This window comes from Haliaeetus albicilla, chromosome 16 (assembly GCF_947461875.1).
Source record: "Haliaeetus albicilla chromosome 16, bHalAlb1.1, whole genome shotgun sequence".
In the NCBI taxonomy this organism is placed as follows: Eukaryota; Metazoa; Chordata; class Aves; order Accipitriformes; family Accipitridae; genus Haliaeetus; species Haliaeetus albicilla.
The window spans coordinates 17,640,585-17,654,274 of record NC_091498.1 but is presented as its reverse complement, the minus strand read 5'-3'; the positions used below and the strand labels follow the sequence as shown (position 1 = coordinate 17,654,274).

Here is a 13,690-nt window from a genome sequence, read left to right as displayed (position 1 = left end):
CTGTCCCCATGGCAACGGGAGCCGGGGCCGCCGGAGTGCTGTGGGGCTGTCGCGCTGTCGCGCCGCGCTGCACCGCACCGCACCGCGCCGTACCCTACCGCACCCTACCGCGCCTCGCCGCGGTGCCGAGCCCCGCAGATCCTCAGGAGGACGCCCGGGGGACGCCCCCTTCATCCCCGCGCCCAGGAGATACCTCGCCCTTAAGAAGCAGCGGCTCCTCTCCCACCGCAGGGGGACCGAAAGGTAGCATGGCCCGCCCCGGGCCGCCCCCGGGGCGGCGGTGCCCCCCTCGGTGGCGGAGGGGGCCGGCGGGAGGCGCCCCGCGGGCGCGGAGCGGAGCGGAGGCCTCGCGGCGGGGCAGCTCCTGTCAGGGAGAACCGTTGGCCGGCGGGGGGGCGGCCGGGGCGGGGGTGCCCTCCCTGCTGTCAGATTTGAAAACACGAAATAACGGTCATGGGGGGGAAACGGTGCCGGGAGGCGGGCGGGCGGGCAAGAGAGAGCAGCCCGCCGAGGCGAGGGGCTTTCTCGCGGGGGGGGCGGTGGCGGTATGAGGGGAGAAGCGAAGTTTGACCGAGAGCGTCCTGCCGCCCGTCAGGAGGGAGGCTGCCCGGGTTTCTCTCCCTCCCTCCCTCCCTCCGGCCTTCTGGCACGGGTGCCGTCCGCCGGAGCCGGTGGCTTTTCAGGAAGTAACGCTTCAGCAGCCCCGCTGATGGGCGCGTAAGCAGTTCGCTCTAAAGCACCACGAGAAACCAATGCATACCTGGCAGCAGCAGCAGCAGAACCTCGACTGGCTGGTAACTGCACAACCCGCAGGAAAAACTTAGGCTGCTTTGCCCAGGAGATTAGACTGATTTCACTAGAAAGGGTACAGCTTTTCAGCGTTATGTTTACTGTAGTGCCACTGGAGGAGGTGGGTAAAGTACTCTAGTGTCAGGCTAGCCGCTGTACTCATAGAAAGTATTCCAAAAGAGGAAAAGGTTGAAACATGGTTGTAGAGAGGTAACTTTTTTTCCTGAAATGAACGTGGTTATGGTTTCCAGAAGAGTTCACGTTTGGCAACACTTTTTAGTAAGCCTGTAGGAGAAAAAGCCTCTGTTGAGTCGCAAGTATTTGCTGTGGAGAAATAACGTCCAGTGTTTTCAAAATTAGACCATCACAGTAACAACAATGAAGCACCAGTACACCATGGTATCAAGTTCAACGTGGAGGTTTGCTTTGGGGTTTTTTTTTTTTGTCATCTTGTTTTCTCCCACTCTAAAGAAAAGGCCTGTAGTTGCCTCAGTATTGGTGCAGTTCTACCCCGAATTCTGAAGTGACTGTCCCTCTCAACTAAACAGAGCAGCACAGGAAAGATTTCTGCTCTGAAGACTGGATAGGAGATGAAGAGCCACTAAAAAATTGTTTGAAAAATTGTTTGAAACCAGGTGCTGTTGTAACCATTATGGGCCTCCACTTAAGACTCACAAAAGGTTTATGGGAGAAGCCCACATTTCTGTGAGCACTTTAGGTCCACTTACATCTTTTACTGGTATTTCCTACACAATGATCTCGTACAGTCACAGTGCAACATCCACCATGGGCTGCAAATTATTAACCTGATTACATATAGTACCTCCTAACTGTGATTAAGTATTTTCCTTTTTACTCACTACTGTAATCTTATGGATGGTGGCAATATTTTATTTTAGAATAAGAAAGATAGTCATATTAAAAAAAGTAATAACATGTCTATCATTAAACAAATTGTGCTGTAGTAGAACAATGTGAATCTCATTCACTTCTAACCAAGATAATTAACTAAACAAAAAGGGGGAAAGCAAAATTATAAATTAATATTGCCCATTGGGTCTGCTTAAATCTTCCATTAGCTATTGTATGTGAAGGCACCTAATGTAGGTATCTGATGTAAATTTGCTTGTGACTTGATGCTATAATACAGCTCGAGATACCATTATTTGGCATCTGAAATTATGTTCAGAAAATCCTATCAGGCAAATAAAAACTAAGCAACAACAAAAAAAAAGAATTCTTTTTTATTAAGACTAAGGAGAAGTTTCCATAACTTGGCTGTGTAGTAATGGTAGTACTGCTGAACATAAACTTTCGGTTCATATAACCCAAGTTAAAGGTTTTCTGTCAAAAGCTGCCCCCAACTGATATGTATATAACTGAAATTGTAGTCATGAAAGGGGAGAGCAGTAGTTCTCTGAGACAATAAAAAATGTAAAATATTATATTGACTCAAATGTCAGAGGTGTGGAAATATTGACCTATACTTCAAGTGATATACTGACTAAACAAATGCGCTTTACAAAAGAAAGATAAAATCCTTTACTGTTAAGTTAAAAGCCGATAGCAGTGTTGCCTTGATTTGAACTCCTGTTCAACAAAGGCATTTATCTAGTGAGGTATTGTGCTCTTGTCTATTTGATTGCTCAGTACACAGAAGAGATCTCTCAGAAGTTCCTGATAGATATATAGGAATCCCTTCTGGTAAGGGATATGCTTGTAGGTCGCTAAAAACATGGCCAGGTACTTAAGCCAAATCAAATGAAATCGGAGGCAAAATTCATGTTAATTTCGACAGTTTTTGCTCTTGCTTACTATGCATGATTTGACAGTTAGAAGAATGAAAGAAACTGCATTTTATTAGAACCGTTTTAATCATACTCAGTTGTAAATATTATTCTTCATCACAGGTAATTCAGGAAATTTATAGACCCTTTTTGTGATAACATTTCTCATGCTTTATATTATTTGTAAAACAAGAGTGGCATATTTATGCATATTTGGATTCCTAAGCAAGTAGAAATCAATGTTAATTAGCAAATTATGGGAATAAATCTCACTAGGCAGCTATCATTAAGTGCCTAAATATTTTAAAATCTGGCTCTGTATCATTAGATCTAGATTTATTCTTGTTAGCTATTTTGTGTTTTCTTTCAAAGGGGAAAAAAGTACCTTGAAGTCCTGGGGCATTCAAGGTTTACTGTAGCATCATTATTTGTTATTGACTAGAGCAAAATCCATATTAGTAGAATAATTGAAATGCTGTTTGATTTGAGATTAGGGTTTGAGCAAATACTTTGGTTGCATGTAGTAGCATATTTGAAATGAGGTTGCTTTTTATGCTAGCACTGACAAAATTGCTGTTGACAGTTATACAAAATGAATTTGTGAGATTCCAGGTGTGCTATTATATTTTGTTCTATATGGGAACTGAATTTATAGTACAGGAAGCTGTATTTGTAGTGGCAATTATTTTTTATTAATTTACTTTTGAGGTTGATAGGAGTTATATCAAGTATGCCTTGAATTCAATACAAGCGTTTGCTTGAGTATTGGCTTCATAAATCTTTTTGGTTTAGCCAACTTTATTGAAAAGAATTGATAAAATCATGCAAGTTCCTTTTAAAAACGAGACTAACATTTCAGCATTCTTCAGTTAGTAAGATAGCTTTGTAGACACTGATACTTATTTTTATGAAATGATAGGGAAGTTCCTTGGAGGCAGGTAGTATTATAAGTACGCATGTGTATTTGTGTATGTGCACAGAGGTTTTTAAATAATGAACCATTAACATTGCAACAAGAAAAAACAGTTTTCTTTTCAAACTTCACTTATGACAGAGCTAAGCACGTGTAGCAGCAGGCCATATGTTTTGCTTGTATGCCATCTTTATTTCTGGACATACAGTTGCATTGTAAATAGTACTTGCTGCTTTCCCACTTGAGCATTCATAGTTTGTGTTACTATATAATATCCCCCAGCATTTGGGTGACTCAATAAAACAGATGAAGTATATTTATTTTTAAAAAAGGTTCTGTCAGCAAATGTTGTACTACACAGTTGAGGCATGCTGTCTTTTCCGAGAAGCTGAAAAAAGAAGCTGTTCTATCAGCCAACTTTTGTAAAGAGAATGAAGCAGATAAAAGTGCAGTGAGAAAAATGTAGCTAATACACGTCAAAAGAAAAGAATTAAACAGGATGAGAAGAAAGGATTCTACTGCCTTTATGTGCTTAAAGAATACTGTTTTATATAAAACTATATTTACGTACAATATTAAAATGCTTCTTGAAAAAATAAGGAATGTCTCCTGGTGCGGAGAATTGCATGAGATGTATTCTAACAAAAGATTAGGACAGCATGTCCAGGTTGAAACCTGTTGGATTTTGGCTAGAAAAAAAGAAGCAACATCTGAATTATGGGGTTAATGGACAACTTTGACAGAAGAGAAAAAATACTTGAAGGATAATGAAAGGAAAACTGTTGCTGCTTGTGTGGATGGGACATTTACTGAAAGAGGAGAGGGAAAAACGATGCTTACATATTAACTTTTAAAAGGATGAATTCTCATTTGGGAAGAAAAGTATGCAGGTGTTTCTGTATTTTGAAAGATAACTTGTAAAGGGAAAACTATTGCAGACTGTAGCCGTTTCCCTTTTTACATTGTTTTCTGCTCATGTCTTCAATGAGAAATCTATATCTAGAGGATTGGTGACCTAGTGAAAAGACGTCTTCACCACAACCAAAGGTTTAGCTTAGCATCTTGAGCTGAAACATGTTTTTGCACTTCCTTCTCAAAATTGTTGCCACATTTTAGCCATGCTAATACTGGATTAACTCACTGGACTAACGTTGTGAAGAGGATGCATTAACTGTAGATTAATTGACTTTCATTGTTGGTTAAGGTATGATAGCTTACAGTGTCTGTGCTGCAAGTCCTCCTGAAAGAACAGGGAGGAACTAACACTGATACTTCAGGTGTTTCCAAACAGAAAATATGGCAGAAGAATAATCTGTTTCTGCCTAATTTCAAACATTTAATGTATTTTTTTTAAGATTTTATGAGCTAATCAATTTATATCTTTGCAAATAATTCTTAAAGAAATGGAAAAACCCATGGCATTAAACGTTCTCTGTTTAAACTGTGATATATGGACAGGTATATCACTGTTTCAGAGAGATGAACACAGACTGCAGATGCTAGATGGGTATCTCAAACTGCTGAAGGAGTACTTTACATAATATTTCTAATATCCTCATTTTAGTACTGAGGTTAGAATATTCGTAGGAAGATGAAAATCAGTAGATGTCTTACCTCTTTCCTGTTTTGTTTTGTTTTGTTTTTTTAATTCACTGCATATGAAGATTATTCGCTTCTCCAATGTACAGCATTAAAATAGGAAGTCACAGTATAGTCATGACTAGAGAATATTGCTATCATCCTGCGTGTCTGCACTGTATCTCACACAGGTTTAATTACTTCCATATTAGATACAGCAGGCATATGTGAAATTTTATGAATAGGTAGGCTTATTTGTGTATTCTATAAGTCTGGACTTATGTTTACGTTGCCCATCAAGGTATGCATGGATTTGGCGAGTGCAAACATGCAATATGACATTTACAATGTCATGCTATCTTACTTCATAATCATCTGCTGAGCTTCTACACGTGCAGATGCTACACACTGATATCACTATGTGTTTTTGCCTATCTCAGTTTTAGAAAATTTGACATTGGGTGTTACTCCCTTAAAAATATTTGTGCTTTGCTAGGAAGGTGATGGAGACGTCAGTACCAGAATAATGCTGTTTTCCGGAAATAGGTGTTAAGTTAATGAAAAGTAAATTTTCAGGTTTATATTATAAACACCTGGCAGTTCTGTAAAACAGGTGTGCTAATGGTATGTTTAGTTGCTTGTGTTAATGTTGCTAGAACAAACTCTAGAAGCTGCATTTTATACTTATCTTTCAAAGCCCATAGCTCTTTATAATTCAAATGTCCGATCCTGTTCCACTGAAGTTGATAGGAATTTGTGATTAACTTTAGTGGGAACAAGATCAAGGTTGCTGGCAGACAGCCTGCTTCTTTTCTTTTCCAATTGTATTTTTCTGTTCATGCAAGTACATTGGTGGCTCTATTTTCTGCTGACTATCTCATTCTCTTGGCTCTTGCTCTGTTTTTTTTAAAATACTTTATACTCAGAGAGGTTTTTATTTTTTGTTTTCCCTGACAGCTTAGGATATTAGCTTTGTTTATAAACTACAGTATTTGTCAGTTCTAGAGCACTACTTTTATGATTAGCTCTCTTGATATATTACAAGTAGAAATGTTTGTTTATACCTTTAGGAAAGATGAGATTGGTTTCCGATACAAGAAGATTAGAGTTGTGCTACCTTTTCATCTAGGTGGGCTACATGTCTTTGACTAAAATCACACACCCATGGCCAGGCACGAGGATGTATGCTGTGCATTATGTACCCCTGATGACAATTATCAACTTGACATTGCTCCTCTTCTGCAACACCGTGATTGTCTGTTGAACTTGGTGGCTCTGAGTCCTTACAGAAGAAACCACATTCCTGGGTCAGACACATAGATTCACCCTAAAATGGCTGGGAAGAGATGGTCATCCAGGAATGGGTTTCTCAAAAGTCAGGAACTCTTGAAGGTAGCTGGCAACAGGCTGAGGGTGGAATGAACTCTTAATAGTAAAGTGTTTAGTGGAACAAAAGCTGGAACCCCGGTTTTCCTCTCATGCTGCCTCTTGTCACTCTTCCCTCTAGTTCCTGAATTTGAGAATCACGCTGAGTTTTTTTCTTGCATGTGATTAATATTAGAATTTGCAATGGGCCTGGTTTGTCTCTTCTGATACGCGTCAGAGTAGAATGTGCTCAGTGACTCAGCTGTGACTGTCACACTCTAAAGGTTGATGCATGTCTTAGTCACCTGCTTTTATTGAGGGAATTTTGATGAATATAGTCCTGGACTAATAGATACCTAAATACAATAACTCTGTCTTTACTAGGTAATTATTTTTTATTGTAATAAATGTATTTCTAATTTGCTTGTTAAAGCACAGATTGTGTAAACAGTTGAGTTCCTCAAAATACCATGGGAAATCCTGTGTTAAGCATAGTAGTCAGCAAAGTCAGCTGTAATTATAGAGATATCTTTTGCTTATCCATTTTGGTCTTCTCTGCTTTTAATTCTTCCTGGTACTTCTGGATTTTTTGGCCTGTTTTATCAAAAGGGCTACAATAAAAACACCCTATGTACAACCTGAAACAAAACTGCCTGATGGGCAGTAGATAGCCTTATTTTCAGAGCAGCTTATTATGTCAAATAGATGTGAAGAACATGTTGTGGTATCATCCAGTCTTTCCCATTATGTATGACAGCGTGTAATTACAAAGAATGGTATTTCCAAGGGAACCCAAATTGCCCATGAGCACAAATCCCACAGAAAGTCAGCAGATCCAATGGCACTTAGTTTGATGACGGCTTTTGATAGATAAGCTCTGCTGACTACTGCAGGGGTAGTTTAAGATGATATAGCTGCAGTTGCCCATCCCAAATCCACTGGAGATTAGTGCTCCCTGATATGAGGTTTGGCAGACCAACATGGTTGCTTATATCTCAGTTGTTTCAGTTCAGCATGGACATTTTATCTATCAGTTTTCCTGAGTAGCAAGGGAAAAAGTCTTAAAAGTTTAACGGTGTACGCCGCTTTGGCCTAAACGGGCAATCCCCATCTCCACAGTTATTCACGTTACTAGAAGATGTAGGTCATCAGCTTTAAAAAGATTATTTATGTCTTTAAAATGGATCAAAGACCAGGTGTCATTGTTGAAAGTGTTGGCTTTAGTACGTGCCATGGGCAAAGAATGAATCAATGCCGTTAACTATGGCTAGCACATGGCTTCTCTGCCATGGTTCATCTCACTACCTGACCTGTTGGTCTTACATGAAATCACCATGCTCAAGTAATAGCCACATGTGATTTTCAAAAACACTGTTTACGCACCTTACATGAGTAGAGTGGCTTATGGTAATATTAAATTACTTTTATTACTATAATTGTGTATATATTAAAATATTTTGCTTGGAAAAAAATATTTATCCATCTATCGGGGTCCCAATTTTTAGCATTATCAGAAGCTACAGTTTCTTTAAATAAATACTTCAAACATACCTAACCTTTTGAAAAAATATTTCTAAAAATACTGAGAGTATAGTTATTATACTCATATACTTTGGCGTTTTTAGTTTTGTTTCATATCCATTGCCTAGACTTCCTGCACACTTATGGCCTTTCACTTACCAGTTTACTTGACTGTCCCATTCATACTCTGTGAGAATTTCAGCAAGGTGGACTTTTGTTTTACCTGTAATTTTTTTTTGTAGTAATGCTCTGTGTTTAGAGAAGTTATTGCCCAGGCTGTTCATCCAGAATCTTTCAAAGTAGATTTTGAGGTTCAGTTCTCTCCTATTCATTTTTTAAATACACTTAGTTGACAGATACTGAATTAAGTGTTTGCCTTACTTTTACTGTCTTTCCTGTTTCTTTCATCTGAAAAGGCAAGCGCAATGGCTTCCTCACAACTTTATCTCAGTCTGCTTTGGAGTGAACCATCACCTTGCAAATATTCTTAGTCCTACCTGTAGAATTTATAAACCTTTCTTGTTAAGAAACAATGCTCTGATCAAATCTGTAGCATAGCCTAGGTCACCCAGGGTTCTTCTGTTTCAAATTGGTTATTAAAGGACTGGAAAAGATTCAGAGAAGACTAACAAGCATGATCAAAGGTCTGGAAAAACTTCTGTAAAAGGAATCATTAGGTAAGCTAGCACTCTTTAGGCTAGAAGAGTGAGGACTGTTGTATAATCACTGTTGGAGAGCTATAATATGGAAATGGTAACTAAGAATAAATTGTTTACATCTCTTCCAGTACAAGAACTTAGGGGGTTCACTGAATGAGGTAAATGGATGACAGGTTCAGAGCAGAGATGGTTCACACAACGTGTTATCTGTGGACCTACTTGCCATACTTGTCATGTTACAGGTAGTCTGTTACAGAAACACTATTTTCTGTTTCTATCCAACCTGGTGCATAAGTTAAGCTATTTCCAGTTTCCATTTGTTGTCTTCAAGCCTATGTGGTGATCTAGATGTGTTCATATGTTGACAGGTATATCAGAATGCCTTAGTAAGGACAAAATAACAAACAGTGTTCAGAGACTGACTCTAACAGCAGATACGGCAATCTACTTTTAGAAAAAGGAGGACAAAATTAGGTGATCTTGTCCATGCAAGACAAAAAATTCAGACAGTAAGATGATGGTTGTCTGCCACCTAAAAGAACTGATGGCCTGCATAACATATATAAACTTAATGTTATCCATGCCACTGATACATAAAATGAACTGTGCCACTAACAGACTCAGCTGACAGCTCAAATTCAGGACTTCCCAGCAGCATTGTTAATCTGCCCTAGTAACCTAGCCTGGCCTGAAGATCCAGTATGAGGATAGGAAGGGAGACTTCTGGGCAAGTCCATTAACTTGGTGATTTGGTTTATAGAAGTCATCCAGTTAGTACTCAAAAATATTCAGTCTTGGCATCTACGTCAAGATTAGGAGACTTGAAAACCTACTATTTGTTAGTTATTATCATTTCCTGTGATTAAATCCTGTTGAAATTGCAAACCTAGGCACAGCATTTTTACAACAATATTCTGTAATTAAAAACATCTGAAGTATTAGACCTTTGGCATTTGTAAAAGTGATAGTGAATAACTAACTCCTTCATTTATCAGCTCTATAAAGTCACTGTAAGCTAGCAGCTTGTGTGGAAGTGTAGAAATTAACTTACTAGTTCCAGAAAATCAGTCTGGATCTGACGGGTTTTTTTTGTTTGCATGTTTGCTTGCTTTAAAGGAATGACTGAGGCAAAGCTAATCAGACTTGCTGTTGTGGATCTGACAGTAGTGCTGACATTGAATCTAAAATGCTCAATATGACAACAAAAATAACTCTTACTATCCTGTCTGGTAATGATCAGATGTTAGTCATTTTTTACACGAAAGTAACAAGTATTTGCTATAACTGAGCAGCATTCAGTTAGACTCTTTTTTGCTGAAGAAGTGATTAAGAAAAAACAGTTTCACAGAATTCTTGTCATTCTTGAGCCTTTGACACACAAAACAGAAGATGTATAGGTAGATATGTTTTTATCTCTAGCTATTGCCTCATCCCCAACAAAAGAAAGGATATCTCTGCACATCTTGTATGCATTTCTCATTTTTTTTCTTAATAAGAGTGCTTTCTTTTATGTAATAGTTATATGAATAAAGGGTGTCAGCAATGCTTAATATTAAATGCTTAATGTTATCTACATTTATGGCCTTAGTAAAAGGGCAGCTTAATCCAAGCAAAAGTAATGCTTCACTGTTGAGTATCAGAGCCATGTAGTCAGGAAAACTGGCACTGACTGTAATTAAAGTTTGTTCCTCCCACCCCACCCCACCCCAAAAAAAGAGATTTCCTGCTGGTGGACATAAGTACTTTTGATGGAATTACTTGCATGGCTAGTTGAAGCACTTGTACAGAAATTCTCCTTGTAGCAGGTATGCTTTTGATTTGTTTGACTGCACATTTTTTAAATATTACATCCTTTTCTTTGACATATTTAAGCTAATTTTAGACATTATTTGACTGGCAACTTTCACTTTCCAGGAAATTATTTATATTACTTATGTAATATTGGAGTTTGCTCAAGCTTTTTATAGAATATCCAGAGACTGTGGACTGTCATAGGCTGAATTGGCTATATTGTCTCAAGAGCCTGACTTCGCTGTCAGATGTTGGATTACCATCATTACTTTTTTAGCTGGATTTCCTGTACTCGCACTGTTTAAGTATTCCATCTTACCAGTTTCTGAATGAATTGAGGTATTTTCAACCAAATTTGATAGAGGGAGAGAAGAGAGAGGTCAAGAACTCTCAAAGTGCTCCGTGCTCACAAACTGTGTGTGAGTTAGCCCCATGTAAGATACCAAAGAAAGTCTAGGGGAGACTGGCTCCCTAGACCTAAAGCCCCAGCCTGAGCAACAATTTCAGGTAGTGTGAACACTTTTTTCAGGAATCTCTGTCAACTTGACATACAGATATAACATGGATTGTAAAATATTTTTCCTGCAAATAAATTTTGGAGGGGATCTTGACTCCAAGTTAGGCAAACTACTCCATTGCTGAAACATAAAGACAACTGGCATTACTACACTAAGATCTGATTCAGTGTCCATGATTATCTTTAGGAGTTTGCCAATAACTTCAGGAAAAACATGATCAGAGTGGGAATGTCAGTATTAGTTATGCAACACTTGGCCATCCTAAACGAGTGTATGAACATCGGATGTTCCCACCTGTTCTGCGGAGCCACTGATAATACCTTTCAACATGTTAAAAACCTCTTACTGTTTACAGTACAACTTAGGTTTGCCACACAGTTGTAAGGTAATCTGAGGAAACCTGCTTGTGTAATAATGGCCTTTAAAAATTAAAGCTGTATTTAATTCTTTGAGTTTTAGTGTTCCTTGAGAGCAGTAAAACATGTGGGAAGTGGGTTATTACAGGTATCTATGTAGGAATGTAAAAAAAATTCTAATCAGTACAGTATGATAATATCATTTATGTTATTTTTTGTGACTTGGTCTCATTTCAGATGAAGCGGCTATCTGTCCTGCCCCAACAGTGTATTTTGCTGATGACATGTCTCCTAATGGCCTTGGAAGCTGTACCTATAGACATAGATAAGACAAAAGTTAAAGGAGAAGGCCACGTAGAAGGAGAGAAGGTAGAAAGTCCAGTAAGTGTAATGAAATTTATCTAATTAAATATTTTTTCATAATTGTTAGTAATCTGGCTATAGCAAACTACCTTCCTGAAATTTAGATGTTCTTTACTGGAGTTACTTGCAGGAAGGAAACTAATATTAGCCAGTATTGTCATACGTCTACTGTTGTGAGGTTCTTTTTAAATTTGTTCTCTTTTATTTTTTTTCCATGAGGGGCTAAAGGTGAGATGACACATGGAAGGAGTTCCCCAGCTTACAGTAGGAAGAAGTGCTTACTGTTCCACAGAGACTTCTTTCAAGCGATTGAGTGGTGGCTTAGGACATTCCACTCAGTGATTCCAGTTCAGTGTTTCAAATAGAATAGTAATGAATGAATTACACTTTTGGAAAAAAAAAAAAAACACAAAAAAAACCACAAAACCCAACTATATTAACATGACAGATGCTTGTGTATTACATGGATTCCTGAACACTTTTCTTCTCTTCCTTGTCTGTTGTTGAAACAAATGAATCACAAGATTAAGTTGTTTTAGGGCAATGATGCAAATCAGAAGAAAACAAAGATATGTAAGAGAATATAATGCCTGTGTTGCTGAGATTTGAGTTTCAGTTTAATTGTATTTAAACAAAATGAAATGTTTGGTAGTATATTTTTTCTCAATTTCACGTTCTTTTTTTGAAGGATACAGGACTTTATTATGATGAATATCTCAGGCAAGTAATAGATGTCTTGGAAACAGATAAGCATTTCAGGGAGAAACTCCAGACTGCTGACATAGAGGAAATAAAGGTATGTACAAAAAAAGACTTAAATGAAGGTTAATTAAATCCATAATCACGAGCCATGTATGTTGTATTCTTTTTTCCTTTTCTTTTTTCCTACTCCTCTCAATTTTTGTGAGCTTAAATTTCCTCCCACTCTTATTTACTTAGGAATTTAACTCTTACTAGATCTTTGTCTGTAGTCAAGGGACAGCAGAACTTCTAATTAAAGAGTATCCCATAGCATACAAAAAACCCCCAACAACGTATACTTGAATGCATAGTTTCTGCCTTCTGCCTATCTACTAAAAAGCCAGTTTCAGACTTCATACAGGGAGGTGAACCTTCATGTACATCAAAACAGCTGCAAGCGTAGCTCTTACTCGCTGTTGCCTGCTGAGTAACTTGGAACACTGTTTTGAACACAAAAGTATATCTGCCTTCTGAGATTAAGATAGTGCATCACAAATGAATGTGATGACATGGAAGAGGATTACAAGACAAATTTTAGAGTCGGGGGAAATTGAGGAGTTGTACTAGAAGTAAGGTCAGTGTATATAGGAATAAAATAGACCGCTGGCTTTCTCTGCTGCTGTCCTTTCTTTGTGCCAATCCATATAGCACTCTCTCCAAAACCTTACCACATTCTTGTCTTTTCTACTTTAGTTCCTGGCTCTAGGTGGTGGCTGTTCTGCATTCCCCTTTATGAGCTAGAAATTCAGCAAGGGACAGGTAGGAAACAGTCTAAAGTGACAGACTTAAAGAGGAGATCCTGCCTTTTGCATTTCCTTTAATTGCTCGTGTTGCCATTGGCAGCTTTTGGCTCCTTTTTCTTCTGTGCTACGTCTAGTGTAACCCTTGAAGGTTACTATCCATTTCCAGATCCTGATAAATATTCATGCAATACATATTGTTTGCTGTTGCTGTGCTTGTACCTTCTCTCTCTCAAGTCTTACAGCTATCATCAAGTGGATGAAGAACACAGCACTTTGTGTACATCTCACAGTTGTTTTGAACTAATTTGAGAACATTTGATTAAGAAATTTGTCACTTAAACATTATTAGGTATTGCTGCTTAAAGGTCATGCTTTTGCTCTTTGGAGGAGCAAGATACTTAGAAATTATCTTTTCAGAAAGCTTTTAGGATTCCTCCTGTTTCTATAACCATAGGCTTAAAAAAATTTGAATCTGCTCTTTGAAAAAATTTTGAGATTCTTACAGTGTGGGCTACAGCATATCCAAAGACTGCCACTAGTCTGCTGTCTTGCAGCTCATGTCTAAT

The 13,690-nt window shown here is 38.3% G+C and overlaps 1 protein-coding gene across 1 annotated transcript in view; it reads left to right on the top strand.

The window, feature by feature from the left end:
• Positions 1 to 5: 5 nt before the first annotated feature.
• NUCB2 (nucleobindin 2) overlaps positions 6 to 13,690 on the top strand; it is a 31,154-nt gene continuing 17,469 nt past the window's right edge. The window contains exons 1-3 of the mRNA XM_069803738.1: positions 6 to 243; positions 11,515 to 11,658; positions 12,329 to 12,436. Coding sequence (XP_069659839.1) covers positions 11,515 to 11,658; positions 12,329 to 12,436 — 252 coding nt within the window. The 5' untranslated portion in view covers positions 6 to 243. The remainder of the gene's footprint in view (positions 244 to 11,514; positions 11,659 to 12,328; positions 12,437 to 13,690) is intronic.